This window comes from Neolamprologus multifasciatus, chromosome 18 (genome assembly GCF_963576455.1).
Source record: "Neolamprologus multifasciatus chromosome 18, fNeoMul1.2, whole genome shotgun sequence".
Taxonomy (NCBI): Eukaryota; Metazoa; Chordata; class Actinopteri; order Cichliformes; family Cichlidae; genus Neolamprologus; species Neolamprologus multifasciatus.
In genome coordinates this window covers 27,596,182-27,622,073 of record NC_140456.1, presented here as the reverse complement: position 1 = coordinate 27,622,073, position 25,892 = coordinate 27,596,182, and the positions used below count along the sequence as shown (strand labels likewise).

The 25,892-nt window shown below is 40.3% G+C and overlaps 1 protein-coding gene across 3 annotated transcripts in view; it reads right to left on the bottom strand.

Moving 5' to 3' along the window:
• Positions 1-246: 246 nt before the first annotated feature.
• sugt1 (SGT1 homolog, MIS12 kinetochore complex assembly cochaperone) overlaps positions 247-25,892 on the bottom strand; it is a 31,221-nt gene continuing 5,575 nt past the window's right edge. The window contains exons 6-13 of one of the 3 annotated variants that reach the window (XM_085141144.1): positions 18,688-18,741; positions 16,316-16,344; positions 16,059-16,084; positions 15,680-15,776; positions 14,194-14,301; positions 4,176-4,266; positions 3,124-3,296; positions 247-1,621 (exon numbers count right to left, since the gene is read on the bottom strand). In XM_085141144.1, coding sequence (XP_084997270.1) covers positions 1,520-1,621; positions 3,124-3,296; positions 4,176-4,266; positions 14,194-14,301; positions 15,680-15,776; positions 16,059-16,084; positions 16,316-16,344; positions 18,688-18,741 — 680 coding nt within the window. In that variant the 3' untranslated portion in view covers positions 247-1,519. The remainder of the gene's footprint in view (positions 1,622-3,123; positions 3,297-4,175; positions 4,267-14,193; positions 14,302-15,679; positions 15,777-16,058; positions 16,085-16,315; positions 16,345-18,687; positions 18,742-25,892) is intronic. The other 2 variants (XM_085141142.1, XM_085141143.1) reach the window with 2 other exon arrangements.

Sequence of the window (25,892 nt, the reverse complement as noted above, 5' to 3'; positions counted from 1 at the left end):
CATCGGCGAGTTTACTCGGGATCACCCTCTTCTCTTTTCCGCTCAAAAACAGTTTTGAGAAGTGTCACGTCTGGCAGCTGCTCCAAAGGGATGAGCAGAAAGAAGTTTCCAGAGTTCTTTCATGTGAGAGCTGCAGCTCTAGAACTCTTTAATGAGACTAAAGACTCTGTAGCCGTCACGCTCCCAGATCTTACCCACGATGCAAAGCGCTTAGCTCCTTTTGATGTCACGGAGCTGCCTCGGGCGGGGGTAGGGGGTAAGGATGGGGGCGGTGTATTTGTGTGTGTGTCAGGGATAGCGAAGGAGTGTGTGTGTGTGTGTGTGTAAAAAAGTGTTACAAAGCTAAGAGTTCCATCCAGAGTCACAAATGGGCGTTTGATCGTCACGAGAGATGAAACGATGTGTGATGAATTTAACACTTAACTCAGTGTGAGAGGCTTGATGATGTGGTTAGGAGGCTGATCCATATTAATGCTCTCTTGCCTCGGCAGGACGCCCCCTCACAGTTTCGGCTGCCGCATATATGCGATAGGAGGACAGGGGAGGCGCCCGCTCCCCTCACATCTCCCCTCTGTAAATCACCGCTCCACCTCAGGGCCGCATCCTCACCTGCAGCTCCGAGCTCCTCCACTCGATACCAATCGAAACCCGCAATACATAAACCATATCCTCAAGCTGTCAACCGTATCTCAACTGCCTGAGCTCATATCAGTAATACCACATTTCATCGCTCCCAGCACATAATCACAGAGCACAGATCCCTGTTGTAATGTATTGCCGTTTTTGTGTTTGAGCGAGACTTTTCCGAGCTGCTCGAAAACAGTTTCCGGGAGACAAGAAACCATAAAACACGGGGCAAAGTTTGTGAGCCAAATCTTTTATTTATACCGAAGCTTGAATCCCACAGAGAGAGAGAGAGACCGGTGGCGAGCCAGACATGTCGCACACTTTCCAGATAAGTTGTTTTGCAGAGGACTGTTGTTTTTACAGAGTGCAAAAAAGAGGAGGAAAACAAAAAAAGCATGATCTGTGAAACACAATCAGTTGGTTTAAAGGTAGTGTTCACATATGTTTTAGCAACTTTTTTATACAAGTACTAATATTGCAAAGTCATAGAAGGCTCCCAAATATAAAGGCTGTGAGTGATTAGGAGGGGCGGCGGGAAGTTGAAGTGAAGCGCGTCAATTTTAAGCCTGATCTCAGTTCCCTTTTGAGTTCATTGGCCTTTAAAAGAAATCAGGTAATGTTGATCAATCCTTTCAACAGATCATCTTAATTAACCGAACATATATCGCAGAGAAGAGGCCATATGTAGTTTGCTTGGGTGATGGTGGGAATGCTTGGCTCTTAGTGACAAACACGAAGAAGAGGCGAAGCAGTGGCCAGCCATGCAGGCTGCAGGGCGGCGACGACGAATCCCGCTGTAGCTCAGATGGACAGATGTCAAGAAAGATGATGAACTGAGGTGGGGGGTGGGGGGGGGGGGGGGGGGGGGGAGTGATGGAGAAGTAGGGGATGCTCAGAACTTCTTATACTCTGCATCATCGGGCGGTTTCACTTCCACTTTCTTGTTGGCTACATCTCCCCAGTTGGTGGTCAGGACCGTACCAGCTGACTCCATCTGCACAAAGAGGAGAAGTCACAGGTTTTCAGTAGCAGTTATGCAACACTTTCTCTCTCCTAGTGAGCCTCAGGTAAGTCCACCGCAGCAGAGCTGAAGTACAAGGTGACTGGTAACCGTTTAACTTTTCATTGTTCTGATGTTTCGTAACAAGAACTCGTGTTTAAGATGTTTAAGCTAAATGCAGAAATGACAACTGATCACACCGAAGCACCGCTGGCTTCAGGCTGTATGCTGGAAATGACAGTAAATACTTTTTTCTCCAGCATCATGAGATCATATCGTTAATGAATGCCCATCCACGCCTTCATCCATCAACATTTGGCTGCAATCATACACACTTCCTTCATTACACTTTAATACACGCTCATTAACGAGACAATCTGTTCCTGCTGCATCAATCAACCCAGTGTGTGTGTGTGTGTGTGTTCACTCAATATAATGAGAATTGTGTAAATAATTACTGATGGAGCTTTGCATTTTCATAGCACCGCTAAAGCTTTAACTAAAGAAAATGAGAGCATTTTTTAAAATCTGGAACTTATTCTGATAATTGTTGCTGCAATTAGACATTTGTGTAAGTCTGTGGGTTGCTGTCAATTAGGCATGCTAGAAAACTAACAGTCAACAACAAAAGTTTATTTGAGGGGCCAAAAGTCAAATTTATAATTGTCTTGGTCAGTTCTAATTAATGATTTTGCTTTTTTTGGGGGCCAAACATCTGACCTGCCAATTACAATTTTGGGCCATTGTCTTTCCAAAACCTAACAGAGCTGAGCGAGTCTATACACGGACTCGAACCAATGTGGTAGATCACTGGCTTTCTTTAAAAACAGAAACAATACCCCAGTAATGCCAAATGATCAGTTAAGGATCTACAGCAACAACATTGAAATATTCAAACAATTTTTTTTTTCTTCAAAGGACCTGATATGTTATTTGCTAATTGGCCAACTTTACATCTAGTCTGGGTTAGTTAAGCCGTCCCAGAGCTGTCAGCTAGCATAAACTCTTAATTTCCTTCAACTGCTTCCAGAGACCAGAGCTCTGTGTTGTTGTCGGTCAGTGGAAAGTGTTTAAAATAACTTTTTTTAATTAAAAGAAAGAAAAGTGCAAAAAAAAAAAATGTTTTTCTGTTCTCTTCATGACTTCAATTCTGATTCAAAATAATAAATTATCATTAAATTATGCAAATAACAGCACACATTAAAACAGGTTTTTACCTGTATTAATGTGTGCAAACATAACACATTAGACTGCAAAAGCCTGTAAATATGATGTCCTGTGGCAGCAGCTAACAGATCGGATCGATGAAAAGTGTAACGTGAGACGTGGGCTGCTCAGGTTACAAAGATTAAACTTATTGACCTCTGTTATGCGGTGAGGAAGGAAAATTAAACCTTTCCTTTTAGAACTGAGAAGAGATCGTTTTTGCGAACGAGCACGTGTACGACTGTTTTCAGTGTGAAACACGCGTAACGCAAGTTAAACATAATACTCACAAAGGACTTGTTCATGGCTCGTTTGACCTCGTCTGAACCATCCGAGTAGATCTGCTGGAAGAGCTTGTTGAGTGCCGCGTCTCCCTCCACCTGCTCATTTTTCTCCTCCTCGTTTATCTCCACCACCAACTTGTCCCACTTGTAGGTGTAGTGGGACGATGTGGGGTACTGGTCTGATGAAGAAAGACCGCAGAGTCATTGAGCAGAAATCTTTGAATTCCATCAGAGCCCAAAATAAAAAGAGCTCACTGCTTTTGTGAAAACACTTCAAATGTTCATTAACATTTTTAATTAAATACGCTGACTTTTATCATCCAATCACAGCGCACAGACTCAACTGTCAGCTCCTAACCAATTTCACTCTCCTTGCCACCGAATTGTCCGACTTAGATGGCGAAGAATCCCATTGTGATTTGATTTCTATATTTTTCTGGATGCGATACACCCACCATAATCCCAACAAGAGATGGCGGGATGGGGGGGGAGAGCAGAAAATGTAATCCAGACGCAGATTTACATAAATACAGCAGCAAAATGCACAGCAGACAGATTCAGGCCAAGTGTGGACAAACTGAGATGCCGTGCCATAAAAATAAAATGTCAAATATGATGTTTAAATGAAACCGCAGTCCAATTTAAAAGCGAGCGCTAATAAACAAGATGTCCTAGAGAATGAGCTGGAGGGGAAAAAAACAACATAGTTTGGCTCCCCACTTAACTTTTACTCCCCTTCAAACACACACTTACATAAGTAATTAATCCTGTCAGTAATAGGAATGTGTGGGTTAAAATACTGAGTCATATTCCGCTGTCATACCTTTCCCTCTCACTGCCTACTTTCGCCGTCAGACTAATGAAAGACTCCAGCAGGGCTCGACTGCCCACTCTCATTTTAGTGCAGAACAGACAAACACAGGAGCTTATATTGATCTTTGCAGAGAGAGGGAGAAATAAGAAGGGAGAAAAGGAGAGAGACAGGAGAACAGTCTGGTGGTGGTGGTGGTGGTGAGAGGTGGGGTGGAAGAGGGCAAATGTCGAAGCTGCGGACTGACTTGGATTGAAGTGTTTGACGCTGGACTCGTGTCCTTCTCCCTCCAGCTTCTCCCATCTGACGGCTTCCGTCTTCTTCATCTTGATCTCCACCTGACGGAGGAGAAGAGGAGGAAGACACGAGAGGAGAAAAAGGGAGTTAACGATTCTTAAAAGAAGCAAAAAGAAAGGGAAAAAAAAATGTTGTCTTTGGTGCGTAGCACAAAAATAACTCTTCCACTAAAGTGGCAGCTTAAAAGTTCGGGACATCAGATCATTATTGAGGCCGGAGAGACCGGCTCGTTCAGAGCCGCCGTCAACTTTGTGTGTGTGTGTGTGAGCGGGAGAGAGAGACACATCAGGGATGTGCGGGGGCACAGCTCAATCTCAAACCTCACTGACAGACATACTGCACTAACGAGATGCCTGTCAGCCAGAGGGGCCAGTGTGAGAGACGGAGCGTGAGGGGGAGGAGGGCGGGAGATCCTAATTCCACACAGCAGCATCTGATCCGAATCATTACACCGGGAGAACATGGTAGAGGAAGAAAACAATGAGGCGAGAGAGGACATGGACACATGCTTTTAACACTGAGCCACACTGACAGGGCACATAGCAGCAAGACACGCGAGCAGCAGCTCCACGCGTCCCCCCGCCTCCCACAAACCTTCCACACACACACAGAGTCCACTTTCACCCATTAATGGTGCGTGTGTTTGATATGTGTGCATGTGAAAGACAGAGCTGGTGATGTCGGCGCAATTAAGGAACATTTCTGCTCTGCTAGGCGATGTGATTATTCATTTATGAGGGTGCCAAGAGAGGAGGTTAGGGACGGGGAGGCAGGGAGGCTGACTGACACAGACTGAGGTGTGAGCGAGGGGAGCAGATTGAGGGAAATGAGACAGTATGACCGCTGCTAGCTTCTCCGCCGAGGTGATGAGCTAGTGCGAGTGGCTTTACACTGATAGATCGCTTTGGTGTGTGTCAGCGCTTTCTGCTCCACAAAGGGCCTCGTGCACACGGCGAGGCATCTGTGCAGTGTCCGAAATTAACTTTTGGGCTCAGCTGCAAAGGGCTGAACAGCTTAAGAAAAAAACAAACAAACCCAAAAACACAAGGTGTCCCCTGACAATACAGGTTACTGCTGGAATAATTCATTGCCGTTTTAAGCAGACCAGCCGGATTGTGCGAAAAGGGAGAATTCTTAATTTCTAGTACACCGTCTACTCACCCCCAGGTACTCGCACACACACAAAAGCTGGCATGCTTCAAAAGAAGTGCCTGTCAGAAAGTTTCTAAGAATTAAAAAGAGGCTCGCATCCCACAATTTCTTTTGGGAAAAAATGTCAATTTAATATTGACGCACAATTCAAGCGCCGATTCTGTTTTGTTGCTTTCTTCACTTTTTGTCACTGCAAAGAATTGCAACAGTTTGAACATCTTCCAAGTGAAGTGAGGCAGCCTGAGAACGTGCATTGTTTTCGGAATATGCAAATTGCTCATTGTGTCTCGCCCCTCATCTCGCGCATGTTACGCAACCATCTGTGGAGCAGCTTAATCCTCGGGTTGGCATGTAACTCTTAATCAACTTATCAGTAGGAACACGAAGAGCTGTGCTGGGAGATATCTGATTCGCACAAAAATCACAGCCGCTGTGATGCTGTGTGAAATAGAAAATAAAGACAGAATGAAGGCATTTGGTAATTATTTAAAAGCCCGAGTTTAATTAAAAACCGCACACAGAAAACATCTTAAAAGATCAAAAACGAGAAACTGTGTCATATTTTGAATTGTCTGCTGCCTTAATAATACATGTAAAATGTATTTTGTCATTGTATTGCTTAAATAAGCAAGACCTCCACAGAAAAGGACTTTCAACGTGGCTCCACACGTTTGAGCCAACACGCAGTTTTTGCATTTTTGCTTCTGTACACCAATCAGACTTTCAGCTTTAACAAATAAAGGGACTGTCATCAATTTTCTGAGCATCCAAAAAGGTTTGCTTTTAGAAAGCATAGCTACAGTTATCCAGTGTGCATTTTTGTTTAAAAACTTAAACAAAAATGCAAGCTTCACTTCCAACACCGAGCGGAAACTTCACAAAGCTGGATGATGTACTCATCAAATTAGCTTGTGTTTGCATTCTAGATCATTCTCGGGTGGAGAACCCCGAACTTTCCCTCCACACTGCAACACTAAAGCATGCTGAGTGCTACAGCTTTTCGTCTGCAAAAGGCTGCGCACACACACACGCACACTGAGACATCAGCTCCAGTTCACTGGAAATGCAGTAATTTAAGATCTACCAGTCATACATAATTTCCTCAAAAAACACGAACAGATGGCCAAACTGCAACGTAAAGAATTTTTAAATGATCCCGGAGACGTTTCTACGGTTATTTGTTGAAGCTTGCCGATCAGTTAGGTTTTGCAAAAGCTCCCCACGGCATATTAAACACTTGTTTTTGAGAGATCCACCTGCAGTCTGGGGCGTAGATGCCTTTTGAGCTCCGTCAGTGGTCTCGTGATGTTTCGAAGACTCGTGCGCACATCAGACCGTTAGTTCAAATCACCAATAACTGGTGTTCAGCCCGACACCGCTTTTGTAGCAGCACTAGTGACTCAAAACAACTTGTAGTCTATTTAGAGACGTCTTCATTTTTTTTTTAATCATGTGATGTTTTTGTGCAATCCAATGAAGGAGCTGTGTCAAAAATACAGTAATCAAATTCTGTCATTAAATTAGAAACCTATAAAGTTCTAAGTTTTGCTAAACAACAGTGAAAGCGAAGCATCAAAGGCTGAGAGAATTAAATGTATTAACTTGGAATTACCAGACATAATATTTTTGTAGCGATGTGCATCGAATTGACACTGTGTGTGTTTCCGTGTGTGCTCCTAGGACATACAACATTAATCTGCTGCCACATCTGCGTTTCCTAGCTTTTAAGGGACATGGCAGGCCAGGCACAGTGTGTGTGTTTCTCTGTGTGTGTTTCTGTGTGTATGACAGGCTCGTAAAGGGATGTGACAGCAGAGCCACAATCAGGGGCCACCACCCACAGGACCCCAGAGGCTGGACTATACAATCCTGTGCTGCACAGACGCACACATGCTATTTACAGAGGGGCACTGAGGTCCCATGTCGCTTGTCACATGTGTTTGTAGCCATCGTCGCTCCCCCCCCCTTCCAGCTAGGGGGCCGGCATCTTCTCCCTCTTTTCCCCCAGATGCCTGCGGATTTTGAAACAAGCTCGGCTAAAAAGGACACAAATGAAATACACATAAACGTTCTTCGACGTTGACAGGCGTGCAAATTAAAGAGGGGAGACGCCACTTTAGCCGTTCGCCCAAAAGAGATGAGTTTCGAGCTGAACGAAGGAGCGAGCGCTCGTTCCGATACCGCTCGGCGTGTTTGCGTGCACGCCCACGTGTGCGCGTCAGCCGTCTGTTCTGATCAAACACACTGGTGTGTAATTGGCTCCCCGTTGTCGCGGTGACCCCTGCGGTTGGAATGTTTGCCGTGATGGAGGACAGGACGAGGTCGCACTGACGATAATGTCCTAGAGATGACACGCGCGCACACGTGCACACTTCAAATAGTTCCTTTAAATGGCACAAGTGTGTTGAAAGATTACTGTTCAGCCTCTGTCATTGTACCAGAGTGAGTGAGTGTGTTTTTTTTCTTCTTTTTTTAAACGCTCATTAGGGATGCATGCCAATCTGGAGAAACTTGATTTGCTGATGCCGTTGTTCATTTCAATGTTTTTATCCCCCCAGTGGCTTCCTGGCTTCAAAAGACGAAACGGCTCCAAAATATTTAAATGAGACATGCATCGAGAAAGCTGCTCAGTATTTCAGGGGGTTTCTCACGCTGTCATGCGCATGGGCTCGCACACATCCAGTTTATAAAGAGTTAGGAGTTCGTATGCCATTTTAAACGTTTGAATCGCCAATGAGGGCTTATACTGTTGGAGTGATGTGTGCATGGGGAAGGGGGCCGTGTGTGCCCGAGGAGCCTACTGGACCAGGGAACAGTTGGGTCTTTGTGGGACAGGAGGAAGGTTTGAGAACACCCTCTCTTGTTATCCTGAAGGGCGGTGTTTGTGTTTCTATCCACACACACGCACACACGGAGAGAACGACAGAAGGTGTGTCTGTCTGTGAGAGAGCCATAAAGAAATTAGCAAAAGAAAAAGGAGGTAAATGAGGATAAAGGGAAAAAAGGCCTAAAAAGAAAAAAAAAGACAGTAACAGTGGGTGGAGAGGGAGTCTAAGACCATCTTCAGCTGCGGTGTCTCTAAGACTGAGCCCTTGTTTAAGCTGCAACCCACGTGCACCTCTGGTATGCAGTGTCTGCTGTTGCCATGGAAAAGTGAGAAAGCAAGTACGAGGAAATGTGGCTTTTTTTTTTTTGAAAGGGGGCAGTTTCTGTGCAGGTCAGCTTCTATTCGACACAGTGGAGCCAGTGGATATAATGCTCACAATACAGACATCACATATATAGAGAGAGACATACAGGTTATGCGGTGCTCCATTTCTATGCTTTTTCCTTCTTTGACACCATACAGTATGTAATTCCAGCACCCACCGTCGTCTATGCCCTTTCATTCCCCCTGTGGCCTTGCTGCAAAGTAAACTTAAATAACTCCCCTCATTGCTTTCAGGTGCGCTCTGGCTCAGCTTGCTTAAAGATTTTTGAGATGTTTATATAATACTATATCTTGTGAGACAAACCTTTTTTTGATTTGTTTTTGCTAGTGAGATATATATATATTTATATATAAGTATTGATCTAACAGACAAAACAGGCTTAATTCGATCAATCAACTGGGGGCTGAAGAAATGAGATGTGTGCATCAAGTTGATCTGTTTAAAAGATTCACTTGAACACATTAGAAGACGCCGTATATGCTGGAGAACGTCTCCAAGCCTCCTCCACAAGATACCTGGATGCTCAAAGCACTCTGTGCTATACGCTGATCAGGCATAACATTATGACCACTGACAGCTCAAGTGAATAACACAGATTATCTCTTCATCGTGGCACCTGTTAGTGATGGGCTATATTAGGGAGCAAGTGAACATTTAATAGTCAGAGTTGATGTGTTAGAAGCAGGAAAAATGGGCGAGGGTGAGGATTTGACAGAGTCTGAGACAAACTGACGCTGATCAGACGCCTGGGTCAGAGCGTCTCTTGAACATTTCACACTTTCCGAACATTACTTATAACATTGCCGATCTAATTCTGAGTTGCTCCTTTTCCAGTGATTTTGTTTCAGTTTGTTTGCTGGGTTTTATTTTTTGTTTTTCTTTTGCTGGGCCTCTAAAATGGAAAATTTATCACTGTAGTTGTGCCACTTATACCAGAATTGCTTTGCAGCTTACTCCTGTTCACAGAGAACTGGATTATACATCATGGGAGTGAGGTAGGTTCATCTCAACAGGTGACACCTTTTTACCAGGTTAGGGATGCACCGATACCGATACTGGTATCGGGTATCGGGGCCGATACTGTAAAATGTGTGTGTACTCATACTTGTAAAATTTAACTGATACCATAAACAGATACCAACTTATTTCATTAATTAGAGGGTGGCTTGTCATTTCTGTTGTAGTTTTTTTTAGATTGGCAACTAGGGGGCCAATTATTATTTTATTTATTTTATAATTTTTTATATTTTATTATTTATTTAATAATAATTATTTTGTTTGTTTACAATATGGACACTCTGCAATCATTTAAAAGTTTATTTTATTCGCAAACCTAATTTGTATTTATTTTATTCCAAACAGAAGTGTTTATTTATTATTCTGAAAGCTCGAGACAGTGCCAATAGTTCAGTGATATTTTGTAAAATTACAATGTGGAGACTCTGCAATAATTTAACAGAAGTGCTTATTTTTCACCTGAAATTTTTTTGTAGTCATTTTTATTAAGATTTTTTTTATTGGCAGGGAATATAATAAAACCTGTCTTCCAATTAATTGTATTTGTGTGTGTGTGTGTGTGTGTGTGTGTGTGTGTGTGTGTGTGTGTGTGGTAGAAGTATAGTTTTTTGTACTCTGTATCGGCAAGTACTCAGATCCAAGTATCGGTATCGTATCGGTTTGATAAAATTGGTATCGTTGCATCCCTATACCAGGTAAAGTCCGACTTTTACCTTCTTGGGTGTACATAGATCACAGACGTTCCAATCCTACACTTGGATTGGCTATCTGTCCGACGCTGGACCAAAAAGCAATATCAGATATTCTAAGAACAAGCTGATGTGTTCAGTGCGCCGGTTTTTAAACAGCCGAGCTAACACAGCATCGAGGAAGCTAACAGCACAGGGTTTAAAAGTGTGGATGTATTTCGCGCCTGCAATGCAAACAGTTTCTTTGTTTTTCCTTTTCTCTTTGAACAGGACAAAAAAATGTGTGTTATTTTCTTCTTATTTATTTTTCATCTTGTTTATCGTCGATGTGTTTTCATCAACTTGATTAATATTTCATTTCACCTTTCTGTTGTGGGCTTCACTGCACGAGTATATGTGAGAGCAGGAAAGTGAGTCTAGCACACCCATAAATGACTCACTAAAAGTATAGACGCATCACCAAGGTCACAGACTTGATTTTCATTAGAGAAGGTCTTAAAAAGCAGGCTTTTTAAGAACGCAAACTCCATTTAAGAAAAGGCTGTTAAATGAAAGACATCTTAACGCAGGTTTACACGTCTCTTAGCGTTCACTTTGTTCAGGTCATGCAATTTGCAACAGACATGTTTGCGTGCAAAATCCTCAAAGTTAGCTGACGCAGCTAAACATAGCACAGAGGCAAGACCAAGACCTGAGCAAAGCCCAGTAATTTGCATCAAACAAACAAGAGGCGGGGTTGTTGTGGAGTATGTTCATCAAGCCTGAATGCAAACTTAATGATAATTGTATTTGGGGGAAGAAAAAAACAATAAATCACAACACGCTTCATCAGTGCTGTTCTGTCTGCTGATAAGACATTTATATAACGCCGATGAGTAGACTCATCTTTAGTATTCTAATCATCTGCATAAATACCATTTTCATTCCATCGCTCTCTGCTTCTGTAGGTGGCTTCGGTACATTTTGTTCATCTCTTTTTCATTTCCCATAAAGGTCAGCTACCTGCAGATGGAATACTTCGGAAGATTATAATTTTACCAACTATAAGCAATAAACTTTTTCTCCATGTCGAGTCTAACTTTGGTAAGTAAACGATGAGAGTCCTTTCAATATCAAGTATTTACCCACTTTTCAAATATGTAAGACTCACACGTTAAATCTAAAAGTCAGGAAAACTGATCTCTGAGTTTGAGAAACTCAACTCTGGCTGGGTAAAGAAAACAAACTGTTAAGGTTCAATATTCAGCCCAGAAACTTGTATAGTTCTATAATTTCTTTAGTATAAATTACATTCTGAGGTAGGGCTGTTCGATATAACGATACATATCGGATGACGATATAAAAACGTCTATTGTTTAATTTTACGCTATCGTTTGTTTCGTGGTGTCACAAAATAAACTGTTTACAGCAATATTTTTTCATGGTTTTGATGGTCACTGTAGTGGCTATATTAATTTCTTAAAGTTCTCTCTTTCTCTTATATTTAATATAACCACACTACTGACGGACAAGCGCCTGTTTTTATGCGTCATCGTTAGCAACAACGACGGTAACACCATCGCCTGTCCGCTTGTTTATGTTCCACATAAACCTTTCACAATAAAGCTCAAGATCCTCTTGAGACTTTTCAAAATAAACTGAATCACGTGAAAGAGCAGATTATTTACGGATGAGAAGTAAAAAAAGAGCCGCCAGGTGCTAAAAAATAAACCTTAGACTCAAACGTTAGAACAGGCTTTTCCCCGCAGCACGCTGTATAATAAATACTCACAAAGAAAACGGCGGCTGTTACAACTTATGTCTAAAAATGTATAGTTTCATGCATCAGTTAAAACACTCGACTCCAGCTACATGATGCGCAGTTGGAAACACTTCCCGCAAGTTGAGCTGCCCGAGATTCACGGAGTTTACAAAAATGTTACATTTGTGTGATTTATATCGTTTTCGGACGATAGAATTCTTATATCGGGATATGAGATTTTGGTCATATCGCACAGCCCTATTCTGAGGAGCTGATTTCTTTAAACCAAATAACTTGAAACAGGCAGCATCTACAGATGCTTCTTAAACAAGAGTCAAGAGAAAGAGCAAAGCTTGATGGAGTTCTGTATTGACAAGACCGGAATGATCAATGCCCTAAAAAAAACAAAAAAAACCCCCCAAAAAAAACAAATCCCCTCCTTAATGATGAAGAAAAAAAACACAACCAACCAATCAAAACAAGTCACACAGAAGGCTGTCTTTTGATCTGCAGGCTAAAGCCTGACAGGGGTCTAAACCCTGAATCAGCACACACTCAGCCAGCACACTCATTAACCCACATCTTCTATAATATACACTAATTAGTCTATAGTAAAAAGTGCCCTTCCTACTCATTAGGTCCATAATCACCTTAAAAAGGGTTGAGGAACTCGCGCGCGTACAGCCGTGTGTGTAGGAGTGAGGATTTGTGCATATGTGTGAATCTCCTGTTAGCTGCACAGATGAACTGCAGGAGCCGCACTGTATACAGCCAGAGTGGATTTTCTCATTTCTGCTCCAGCTGCAGTGAGCTTTACCAGCATTAAGGAATTATAGGTAGCGACAGTCTACTTTATACTGCTTTAAATCACTAGAGAGATTAAGATGTTGATCTCAGAGTGGTAACCAAAGTAATGATCGGTCACAATTTCACTAAGCTGCTTAAACTCGCATTAGCACGCTTTTCCATGTTGCCTTTTTACTGCCATCTGACACCCGCTTCATTATCTTTTCTTTTTAATAAAGAAAAGTCTGAATCCACAGAAACCAACACGCCATCCGATGCATCTGCACTTCAGAGCAGTAACAACATTTCTACAGCGTGCAGCATTACTACGTCCTATTCCCTTTACAGCGGCATAAAACGCGTCCCCTGACATGTTTGATAGTCTGCTGCTTTATTGTTGAGAGGAACTATTGGCGTGGCAGGGATAAACACAGTGCTCCCAATGATTCCGAGTAAAATTCAATGACTTTTCGTTGACTTTCAAAAACTCAGCGGAAGTGTTTCTATGACCTAAATATGTTATTTCTTCCTCGTTTGTTTGTGTTTTTGCTACTAAAAAAAATTGTAAAGTGGCACACAGACTTATTTTCTGCCAAAGCCGAGTCTGCTGTGTACAGAAAGCATCTCAAAGTATTTCCTGAATTCTCCGTGGCTTGAATACACCTTTTTAAAACTTCAAAAAGATTCCAGAAATGACCTGGCAATGATAAACTGTATTCTGGCAAGCACATCATCACCCCGCATGAGGCCATTTATCATCTCAGCTGTTTGAGTGTTGGTCAGACGGGGTCAGTGTGACCCCAGACTGGACAAAAAGCAAGCAGAATACACACGTCTCAATTTTTCAAAGTACATTTTACAGAACAATGGACCGTTAACACAACTGCAGGTCTGATTCGTGTGGTCTGGTTCTGCTTCATGAATCGGTCTTGATTAAAGAAAAAAGAACATTTAAAAAGTCTTTTAAACCTGTCAAAACACTAAAATCATGCTCGATGTAACTATGCACAGCTGCTACTGTTAAAAACAATGGTGGGAATTTTAAGTGTTTCCCCCACAAAGATGATATTTGACCCTTGACGACTGTTCTCGAACCCTTAATGACGGGTTTTGCCACCTCATTAAATTTCAACAAAGACGTGGTTTGTTGACCATCGGGTTTTCCCAAGGGTAGCCCTAGTTAGAGATCACCCTCACCAAATTCTGATCACACGCAATCATTATGTTCTGAAGTCAGGCTTGAAATGTGGCAGAAACCACTCAGGGGGTAAATCTGTTTGTATTTTCCAAACTTAGCAGGTGTCCAAGGGGGAAACAGTTAAAGATTTTTTTACAGCACATTAACTCTGCTAGCTAAAGTTAAAGTGATACCTTAGTGGTGAGGATCTTGAAGCTGCTCTGTTGGGGGACAACAGGGTGCAGGAGGTGGAGGTTGAGGTTGTAGTTATCCCCTGATGGCAGCTGTATTGTGGCAGACATCTGAAGGCATCACACACAAAAGATATAAGTTATTTCCCCTTATATACTGGCATTAGCTTTGGTAGTAAACAATTTGTGAAATATACACATATGAGATGGTTTTAAAGGTAGGACCATGTCCACGAAGTATAAATAATAAATAAATATGGAACCATCTGCAAGTTGGAATTGTTGCATCAGTATACAGATTTTATGGCACAGCGATCCTTAGAAAAAAGAGATAAGGAGGGAGGGGGGGGGGGGGGTCGAAGGTGTCAGAGTGTCCATGAGAATGATCATCTGATGTGGCTGGTGTGACGGCCAGTAGTATCCTCAACCTGTCCCCCTCAGCCACACAGTGACCAGTGACGAGGGGGCATCAGACAGCTCCTAACGGCCTGTCACTCACTCGGGCAGGGTAGGTGGGCGGCTTGTTGTTTTAGAGGGACAGGGCTTCAGCTACGGCCCAAACCCTCACACTTCTAACATGCTCATCACTTGGCAAATGTGACACTCATGCAGTCTTGTACTTTCGAATCAACAGCACACTGCCCCAGCAGTGTATTCAACTGTAATCTGCAACCTAACGCTTCACTAAAAATGGACTTTTCTGATTTTGGACCCATAATGAATGAGGAAAAAAAGAAAAAAAAAATAGTTCACTGGGGATAAAAGCTTCGAAAGTTAGCTCAAGTTGCTTTTGGGCAATTCCACAAAACTATCAAAGCCTTAATATTCATTTCAAGTTGAATTCCTGCACTGTCTGTAGGTATACAGCTTCTGCAAACGCAGTCACCAGGGAAAATAAATGGAACCGCCGCCTTTCATCTTTAATTTCTTTTGTATATACTGACCTAGTAAAAAATATATGAACTTATCTGTAGTTTGCACCACGGTAGGAGCTTAACAAGTGACTGTGTGATTCGAAGCGAGTGAACAATTTCTTTTGAAATGGGGTAAATTCAGTTTGTTATTCTATTAGGAAAGACAAAGCTGTTCCCTGGGGTGCCCCACAGTTACCCCTCGGAGAGAGGGAAAGAAGGCAAAAGGCAGAAAAGAAAAGAGTAAGAAAGAGTAAGAAAGGGAGGTTGTCCCTAGAGGGTTCTGCAGCTGATCCTAGATCAGTTATGCCTTCCATCTATAGACAATTAGGAGGTTGGAGAAGCTGGGGAGGGTAAATTGTTCTTAGATCTGTACTTTGGGGGCAATGTTAACAAGGCACCACTGGAGGCATAGTTGGGTCCATGGGGAGTGTGTGTGTGTGTGTGTATGTGTGTGTGTGTGTGTGTGAGACCCATCTAATGGGCCCCCCTGAGGAAACACCCAAGAGCTAACCCATCTCTGCTCCACACACCGAGCAAACAGAGACTCAACACAGCATTCAAGTTTGTGTTTATACCTCCTTTTCCATGAAGCTGACATGCACGCCATCCTTGGGCACATTTTTCACCATCACTGTGACAATGACTTGCGATTCTGTTTGGTACCAGTCGTGCCTGAAAGACAAACGATTAAAAACACAAGAATTAACGGCACAGGAAGACTTATTTGAATTTGACCCCTTAATCCACTTATTGCGACAAAAATGGAGATTTCATGCATAATAATAATTTTAAAAAGCAGCCATCCTCATTAACATATATTTTCTGTGTACATGGGATTTACATTTTTATAAAGAAAGGGGCTGCTTTGAAGCACTGAGGCTCGGTTGAATATTAACTCTGTATAATAAATAAACAGCAATACCAGATAGGGCGTATTTACATTTGTGCACTTACTTCACAGGTGGAGCCGCTGGTGTCTGCTGGGTCATTCAGCCCACGAGACGAGATGACAATTAGAGAGGAGGACGTGGTGGGAAAGCAAATGGATGAGACAGAAAAGCACAGGAATGAGGAGGGGGGGTGAAAAAAAAAGCCATAACAACAACAAAAGAAGCTTAGTATGGTGTCCTTGTTTGAAGCCAAAGCGTGGACAAAGCCGTGCTGATGCTGAGAGCAACAATGCCCCCAGGTGGCCTCAAAGAGAAACTCACCGTGTTGACGTTGTTGTTTTGTGTCTTATCTGTAGGGGAAAAAAAGGAAAAAGGTGGGCTTTCAGCTCGAAACATTTAATACACCCATAACTGGCTTCACTGATCTCTGTTAAAACATGACTATTAGATTACTGGATAAGAGCAGAGGTTCCAGCGCCAATTTTAAATGTATCTATAGGTGAATAACGGACAATAGGCACAACACAACATAAACACACACATACACTCTCTGAGCCTCTCCACCAGTTTGTTTACTGGTCCAGCCACGCCCATTAAAAGCCCTGTGAGCCCGAGCGAGCCCAGACACCGTTTACCAGCATGCTGTCATACATTATTCACAGACTTCATTACATAGATAGATGAGATGATAGGAGGCGTGTTAATGTTGTCTTAATGAGGTCGAGCTTGAAGTGACAAGGGAGGGGGGGCTGCTTGTGTGCGACTGTGTGTTCTGATGCATGCGGGGTGCCACATGTGATGGAATAACCAGGTGCTGTGTGTGTTTGCTCGCAGTAAACAGTCACCAGGAAAAACTAGGGAGATAAAAAAAAGAGGCTGTTCCCGGTGTGAGCAGTAAGAGTGTGTGTGTGTGTATGCTGTCTGCAAGCCGGCTTATCAAGGAGGCTGGGTCTCATCGGGGGCTTTCAAACATCAGTAACGTTAACTCTGATGAATCATGCGCTCCTGGGAGTACGTATGCACGCGGGTGTGAAGCGTGTTTGTCAAAACTCATGCTCTTGTTTACTTGAGATGATCCAGAGGGCCCAGGCATCAGCAGCAAACAGAAACACACCACGCAGACATGGCATGCATCTTTTATTGGACTAAGCAGCTCAGCCTCCACCAATGTGAGCGCATACTGTAGATCCATGGACGTGTGCGTGCTCATTTGTTTGATCAGATGGGCTGATCTGCTCCCTGACGGTGCCATTTAGCTGCGCGTTTGATGGCAGGCAGTAAATAGGATATACTGCACAAGTTAAAGTTTGCAAGTCTGAAGCTTGTTTGAACTAAAAGTACCCCAGGCAATTTTGTTTACTTACATTTAGGGTGTTACAACACAGATCCCCCCCCCCCCCCCCACACACACACACACACACATCTTCAGATGCATTATTACTGGTCAAAGTTCCATAAAACTACAGTGTTGTGCAAAAGTCTTGAGCCCCCTATAATTTCTTTATATTTTGCTACAAATAGGCCCAGTCATTCACTGAAACGTGGAAACCTTCACTGAAAAAGGCAGCTCTATTCTTCAGCACAGCCTGAACTCGTTTTTTTTGTTTTGTTTTGTTTGGCATTTCTGCAAGTCAGTAATGTTGAGGTTTGGGCTCTGCGGAGGCCAATCCATGACTGACAGTGTTCCACTGTGTTTTTCTATCCAGGCATGCTTTTACTGCATTGACAGTGTGTCATGCTATACAATGAAGCTGTTGTCAATCAAATGCTTTCCAGATGTTACCGCATGAGGGCTCAACATCCAATAGTAATTTTCTGTGTTCATAATTCTATGAATATTAAGCAGATTTCCAGATATTCAACATGACTGCAGTTCCGCAGCACTGACTGCTGTACATACCGACAATGATTTGAATCAAAAATTCTAATCAGTCCACCAGAGCACCGATTTCCACATCTCTCAGGTCCTGTGTCAGGTCTTTTCCTATTTCTTTGGAACAGCACATTTTGATACTTTTTATCTTATCTGTTTTTGGTCAAACACACAAAACACACTGTGCACACGATGACAAGTTTTCTGACAACAGCTCTTCAGGATTCACCTTGTTAGTGTGAAAATGTCAGACTGTGTTATCATTGGCATTTTCTGAAGATTCAACTAAAGAAATGGAAATTAAATGTGTTTTTGTTACAGAGTCCTAATGGCAAAGTGCCTACAGACAATTAAAAATACTTGCAGTGACCAGTGCTACCCCTCAGCCTCTTAGAAGATGCACCTATAATATCAATTTGAAAATCCTATATTGCCTCGTTCTCGAGTTATCGTGTTCACAATCTTGGGTGCTCATGCCACCTTGCCCACCGGGGTGACGACAAACCCCATCAGCCTTTTTTGGCTGTGGGGTTAAAATTGCTCTTTGCCAAGTTGTCTGTTATGTGTAGATATGTCACTGCTTCATCCCTTGATTTAGATGCATTTTGCATGTGTAAAAGCTTCACTGGTCAAGTGTTAGCTTGAAAGAATAAAACCTGATTCTTCTGAAAATTGTTAGGTACAAGGAGTGGACTGAAAATTAGTGAAAAAGTAGCCAATGTCCAAAGAGAAACTTTGAAAGACTTTCAGAAAGCCTGATGAGCTATTGCAAACAATGGCTGGATCAAGACTTTTGCACAGTACAGAGAGAGCTACTTACTTTCCATCATCTCCTCACACCGCTTGATCCAGACCTCAAAGGTTTTGTCAGAATCTGCAAAAAAGAATAAACACTCTTACATGTTTAACACTAAGTAAACACTGCAACACAAAAAGTCATTACAAAAACACATAACTGCATCAGTAGCTGGTTACTCAAGTCTCAAGTGCTTTAAAGAGGACATGAAACACAACACATACAAAGGCTAATTTATATCACAGTCCTCATTCATAAAGTGCTTTACAAAACTGAACATTACAGCTAACAGGTGAACTTTCCCGATCACTTTTGTGCTATCCGCCCTTGGTGCTGTATGTAACAAGGTTATTATCGTTAACGAAAACTAACGAAATAACGAAAACTAGAAGTGAAAAAACATTTTCGTTAACGGAAATAAAAATAAAAACAAAAAAGGGAAAACTAACTAAAACTATAATGAGTGTTCACAAAACTAACTAAAACTAACTGAATTTATAGCAAAAATGTGTTTAGTTTTCATTGATGTGTGCGTGTCATACAGTAGTCAAGGGTGAAAATGAAGTTTAGTTTTCCAGATTTTTTTTCTTGCTGTCTAATTATGCCAGCAGGTGGCAGTACGTTAGTCGAGTCGTCTGTGTTGCTGCTCCGTCCACGCGCAGAATCATGTCAGGAAAAGTCGGGAGCCAGAGTCCAATTTGGGATTACTTTGAATATGACTGTGTTTTGGATAAAGCAAGTGTCTTGTAGTGGAAAGAGACAAATTATGAGGGACATTTCTAAAGGGAAAAAAATCCCACAAACCTTAAAGTGCACTTGAAAAGCTCACACAAGAAGGCTAACCTAGCTTACCTTGAGAAGGTAAGGGAGCACACTCAACCCTCATCCCCAGAAAACAGAAGCTAACCCCAGGCAAGGCAGCGTGATGCATCCCGAGACAACAGGACGGGGATATCTACACAACTGTGTGAGTCAATTACCTTCAAAAAGTTTATCAATTCACTTGAACCAAAATTACGAACACCCGGTGCTGCAAGAGTTAATAGTCTCATTGGGGCCAAGATATACATTTTATAGTTGCCTGGTATCAATGGTTGTTCATCTGCCTTTATTTATTTATTTATTTATTTAACCCTCTGGCCTTGTTAAAAATCACTACCCTTTCAGCTTGTTCGTGGCCAAAAATGGCCACCCCTTGTTTACGTTTACAAAATGCTATAAAATTCATATATATTAAGAAAAATTCCCACTTTTTTTGACATGATTTTTTAGATTAGTACCAGTGCTGTTCATGAAAATCAAAATTTCATTCAAATTCATAATTTTAACCCTTTAAATACCAGTTAAATCAAATAATCCTAGGAACTCATAAATGGAAAAAATCACAAAACCCCAATTTTTTTCCAAATAAAACATGCCATCTGATTTACTTTCTAACCATGATGGAGGTTAGATGCATAGCAATAATTAACAGTATCAATGACTTTTATACATCTTTGTTTTTTGTGCAGTGACAGAAAAACATAAAAACTTCCTCTCAGCTTGTTCGTGGCCAAAAATGGCCACCCCTTGTTTACGTTTACAAAATGCTATAAAATTCATATATATTAAGAAAAATTCCCACTTTTTTTGACATGATTTTTTAGATTAGTACCAGTGCTGTTCATGAAAATCAAAATTTCATTCAAATTCATAATTTTAACCCTTTAAATACCAGTTAGATCACATAATCCTAGGAACTCATAAATGGAAAAAATCACAAAACCCCAATTTTTTTCCAAATAAAACATGCCATCTGATTTACTTTCTAACCATGATGGAGGTTAGATGCATAGCAATAATTAACAGTATCAATGACTTTTATACATCTTTGTTTTTTTGTGCAGTGACAGAAAAACATAAAAACTTCCTCTCAGCTTGTTCGTGGCCAAAAATGGCCACCCCCTGTTTACATTTACAAAATGCTATAAAATTCATATATATTAAGAAAAATTTCCACTTTTTTTGACATGATTTTTTAGATTAGTACCAGTGCTGTTCATCAAGACCAAAATTTCATTCAAATTCATAATTTTAACCCTTTAAATACCAGTTAAATCAAATAATCCTAGGAACTCATAAATGGAAAAAATCACAAAACCCCAATTTTTTTCCAAATAAAACATGCCATCTGATTTACTTTCTAACCATGATGGAGGTTAGATGCATAGCAATAATTAACAGTATCAATGACTTTTATACATCTTTGTTTTTTTGTGCAGTGACAGAAAAACATAAAAACTTCCTCTCAGCTTGTTCGTGGCCAAAAATGGCCACCCCCTGTTTACATTTACAAAATGCTATAAAATTCATATATATTAAGAAAAATTTCCACTTTTTTTGACATGATTTTTTAGATTAGTACCAGTGCTGTTCATCAAGACCAAAATTTCATTCAAATTCATAATTTTAACCCTTTAAATACCAGTTAAATCAAATAATCCTAGGAACTCATAAATGGAAAAAAAAATCACAAAACCCCAATTTTTTTCCAAATAAAACATGCCATCTGATTTACTTTCTAACCATGGTGGAGGTTAGATGTATAACAATAATTAAAAGTATCAATGAGTTTTATGCATCTTTGTTTTTTTGTGCAGTGACAGAAAAACATAAAAACTTCCAAAAATGGCCACCCCCTGTTTACATTTACAAAATGCTATAAAATTCATATATATTAAGAAAAAGTTCCCCTTTTTTTGACATGATTTTTTTAGATTAGTATCAGCGCTGTTCATCAAGACCAAAATTTAATTCAAATCCTGACTTTTAACCCTTTAAATCACAGTTAAATTACATAATTTTAATGATTTACAAAGGGATAAAAGCATAAAATCCCCATTTTTTTCCTAAATAATACATGCAAACTGATTTATTTTCTAACCATGATGGAGGTTAGATGCATAGCAATAATTAAAAGTATCAATGAGTTTTATGTATCTTTGGTTTTTTGTGCAGTGACAGAAAAAAAAAAAAAAAATCCCTCTAATTTTGTTCGTGGCCAAAAATGGCCACCCATGTTTACGTTTTCAAATACTATAAAATTCATATATATTAAAACATTTTTCTACTTTCATTGACTTGATGTTTTAGATTAGTATCAGTGCTGTTCATCAAGACCAAAATTTAATTCAAATCCAGACTTTTAACCCTTTAAATACCAGTTAAATTACATAATTTTAATGATTTACAAAGGGATAAAGGGATAAAGGGATAAAAGCATAAAATCCCCATTTTTTTCCTAAATAATACATGCAAACTGATTTATTTTCTAACCATGATGGAGGTTAGATGCATAGCAATAATTAAAAGTATCAATGAGTTTTATGTATCTTTGGTTTTTTGTGCTGTGACAGAAAAACAAAAAAAAACTCTCATTTTGTTCGTGGCCAAAAATGGCCACCCATGTTTACGTTTTCAAAATACTATAAAATTCATATATATTAAAACATTTTTCTACTTTCATTGACTTGATGTTTTAGATTAGTATCAGTGCTGTTCATCAAGACCAAAATTTAATTCAAATCCAGACTTTTAACCCTTTAAATACCAGTTAAATTACATAATTTTAATGATTTACAAAGGGATAAAGGGATAAAGGGATAAAAGCATAAAATCCCCATTTTTTTCCTAAATAATACATGCAAACTGATTTATTTTCTAACCATGATGGAGGTTAGATGCATAGCAATAATTAAAAGTATCAATGAGTTTTATGTATCTTTGGTTTTTTGTGCTGTGACAGAAAAACAAAAAATCCCTCTCATTTTGTTCGTGGCCAAAAATGGCCACCCATGTTTACGTTTTCAAAATACTATAAAATTCATATATATTAAAACATTTTTCTACTTTCATTGACTTGATTTTTTAAATTAGCACCAGTCCTAGTCATGAAAACCAAAATATAATTCAAATTTAGATATTATACGCTTTGAACTGGGTGTGGTTCCCAATCAGCCAGAGTTCACACCCAGTTTCACACCTTGGCTCAGGCGATTAGAGGATCATCAGGGGGTCCCTTTGTCCCTCTTGGGGTGGGGGGGACACTCCCACCTTCTTGCCATATTGCCAGAATAAATGGTCTGGAAGCTGTTAGGTTGACTTACAGCAGTAGCAACGTCTGCACCTGCATAAACTCCAGGACACGTTTACAAACAGTGTTTGTTGTTGTTTGCGCTGCAGCTGCAGGTTTGAACTGTGCAAAATGTCCTGTGATTGGGGTTTTTTTTTGTTTTTGTTTTTGTTTCTAGAGTTAATATTTTGGGTATGGTCTCTTTTTATGAAAAATACAAGAGTAAAAGTGCTTTTCACATGTGCTTCAAAGCTAAGTTTGACTGGGAACCTCAAAGCTTAATATCCTGCATCCACAGGAATTCACTGCAGCCTATGTAATGTTTGATGCGTCATTATTTATTCCAGTCTATCTTGCAAATACATGTTTGTGCTGCAATGTCATGCACAAACACAAACTATCAGATCCTTAAGACCAAACCTATGTCAAAATTGTTTCATTATATTGGTCCATTGGAGTGTGGTAACCCATCAACCCCACCTAGTGGAAACCAAGAATATTACATGAAATTGCTTGCTTGGCAGAAAATGGGCCAAGGATGTCATGTGGTAGAAAAAATGAAAAACTACAATTTTCATGTGTTGAGTTTAGAATGAAAGCAATTTTACCTAAATTGCATGCTATAGTACTGCCAGTAACAAGGAATCAAAAAAGGTGGTTATAATGGGTTTCAATTGGCCAAAAATGGCCACGATCAGTAAAACAGGAACAAATTGGTGTATAGTGAATATTATTGACATTATTAAGTTGAAATGTTGAAAATTAAAAATTTTTTAAAAAATGCACACCTTTGGAAAGTTTCATTCCATTTGCATTAACAGAACAAAAATGGTTGAAAACCGAATAAAGAAAGTGGCCAAAAATGGCCAGATAGAGACCAGAGGGTTAAAGAACCCATAGGTGGGAATGTGAGTTGTCTGTCTCTGCATGTTAGCCCTGCGACAGACAGGCGACCTGTCCAGGGTGCATTATGGTAGCTGGAATAGCAACATACCCAAGGATGAGCAGAATGACTGATATGATGAAACTGGGATTTTGTTACACTTAATTGTTGCAAACACAACTAAAACTAAACTGAAACTAAGGATTTTCAAAAAAATAAAAACTAAACTAAACTAGCAAACAATTTGTAAAAACTAATTAAAACTGATATAAAATTGAAAATCTGAAGTCAAAACTAAATAAAAATAAAAACTAATGAAAATTGCAAAACTATTAAAACCCTGGTATGTAATCCCTTAAAATGATTTTTATTGTTAGTGTCCTTATTTTCCTCTGAGCTATCAATTCCGTCACCTGTTAGTTAACATAAACTAACGTAAGTCTATTAGCCGCACCAAACCAACCACGTGACGTAACGTTTCGTACTGACTGAAGATGGCGCTATACGTGTTCTCAAAACTTTAAGCACTTATATCTTAAATCCAGCTTCACAGACAGAGTTACATCTATGTCAGTTTTTGAGAGCAGGGCTCCGTGAGTTAAATTAGCCCTTATGTGTGTAGCATTTCATGTCCCCTTGAAGTAAAGGCCAGTCAAGGTTGAAGGTATTCATTTCAAGGCATTTCATCTAAATCAGGAAATCACTTATAATCTGACTTGGTAAGCAGATGTCCAAAAACACTGTACATGCCCGAAGAAGGTGTGGGGAAAATAAAGTTCTTGCATCACAGCAATGTTTGTTTGTTTTTTGTTTGTTTTTAACTGTGCATCATTTTAAATCTTTCTTCATCTCCCAGTGATTTACTTCTAAAAACAAATTCACTAACTGCTCCTTGAAGACACTCGGGCAACTTGCCAAACTGCCACTAAAGCCCTAATCAGTCAATGCTCCATAATTTCACCTGTGAGAAGCACAATGACAACTTGTACTGCAAGGAAATATTTGTGTACAATGTGCTTATCAAACACTACTGAAGCCTAACTAACATTAATGCTTTAGTATCACTTTATTCACACTATGCAGGCCAGCTATAGTTAACTGACTGTATGGTGGAGAAGTTTAATTTTTCTGGAACATTCCTTCCCATGTAAAGACTTTACTTGCGTGGGGTGACCAGCTAAATCAACAGTGGCCAACTGGCGACTGAGTTTAGCATAATTTAATTTTTTTTTTTTCATATGAAGTCCAACTGAAGGCATCGACTTCATTCATAAAATGAGGGACAACTAAATATATAGTCCTGTTATACATTTGTCACCAAGTACTGGGAAAATACTTGTAAAATAATGTGCAGCCGATCCAATTCCCAAAATGTTCAAGCACTTATTTGGAACAGTATTAGTGGGATTATTGCAATACTGGAATTTGGAAAATTCAGAGGACATGTTAGATTTAGATTTAAAAAAGACAAACCTGAGAAGGCCACAACGTGACAGTGAAGTACACTTGCTTTAAGACTTCTAAAGGAGCATCCAAACAGGAAATGTTTGGCCTGCGAAGTATGCCTTGTAGCTGAAGTTTGGTCACTAGCAGTCATTCCATGTACTGGTCGTCAAGGTAACCCCTAAATATATTACTAATCTGTCATATGTCCATCAACGGTATCCTTTGTTATTCAGTCTGTTGCCTTAAAGTTAAGAATAGTTTAACACAGGACAAGCCACCTCATGTTGCCAGCAGTTATTTCACCAGCCATGGCTTTAAGTTACTGAATGTCACTGACACTGACTGTCTGTGGTCTGTGTAGTCACCTCCTGTATGTACACCTCTTTAAGATGGTGTATTGGTCTAGAAGCCCCTGAGACTGAAAAAATAAAAAAAGAAGAAGAAAAAAAAAAGCCCAGTACTGTGTGTTAAGGACAACCATCAGATGCCATTCACAGCACTAATACGCAGCACTAATACAGTTCTCATGGTGGGTTTTCATTTGATTTACTGCGTTGGGCAAGCACAGGTGATACCACTGCAATGCCTGTTAATGCTAATGGTTTCCAACTATTCCACACAAGATTTGGAGCAATGCATCTGCAAATATGTTGAACTACCCAAGCACCAACTACACACATGTGAAGAACACACAGGCTTTTCTAATGTAAGAACTGAATGGAGAACGGGGAGTTTGACCACATCAGTGAATTACAGTCTACAGTCTGCTCAGACTTGACCATTTGAATA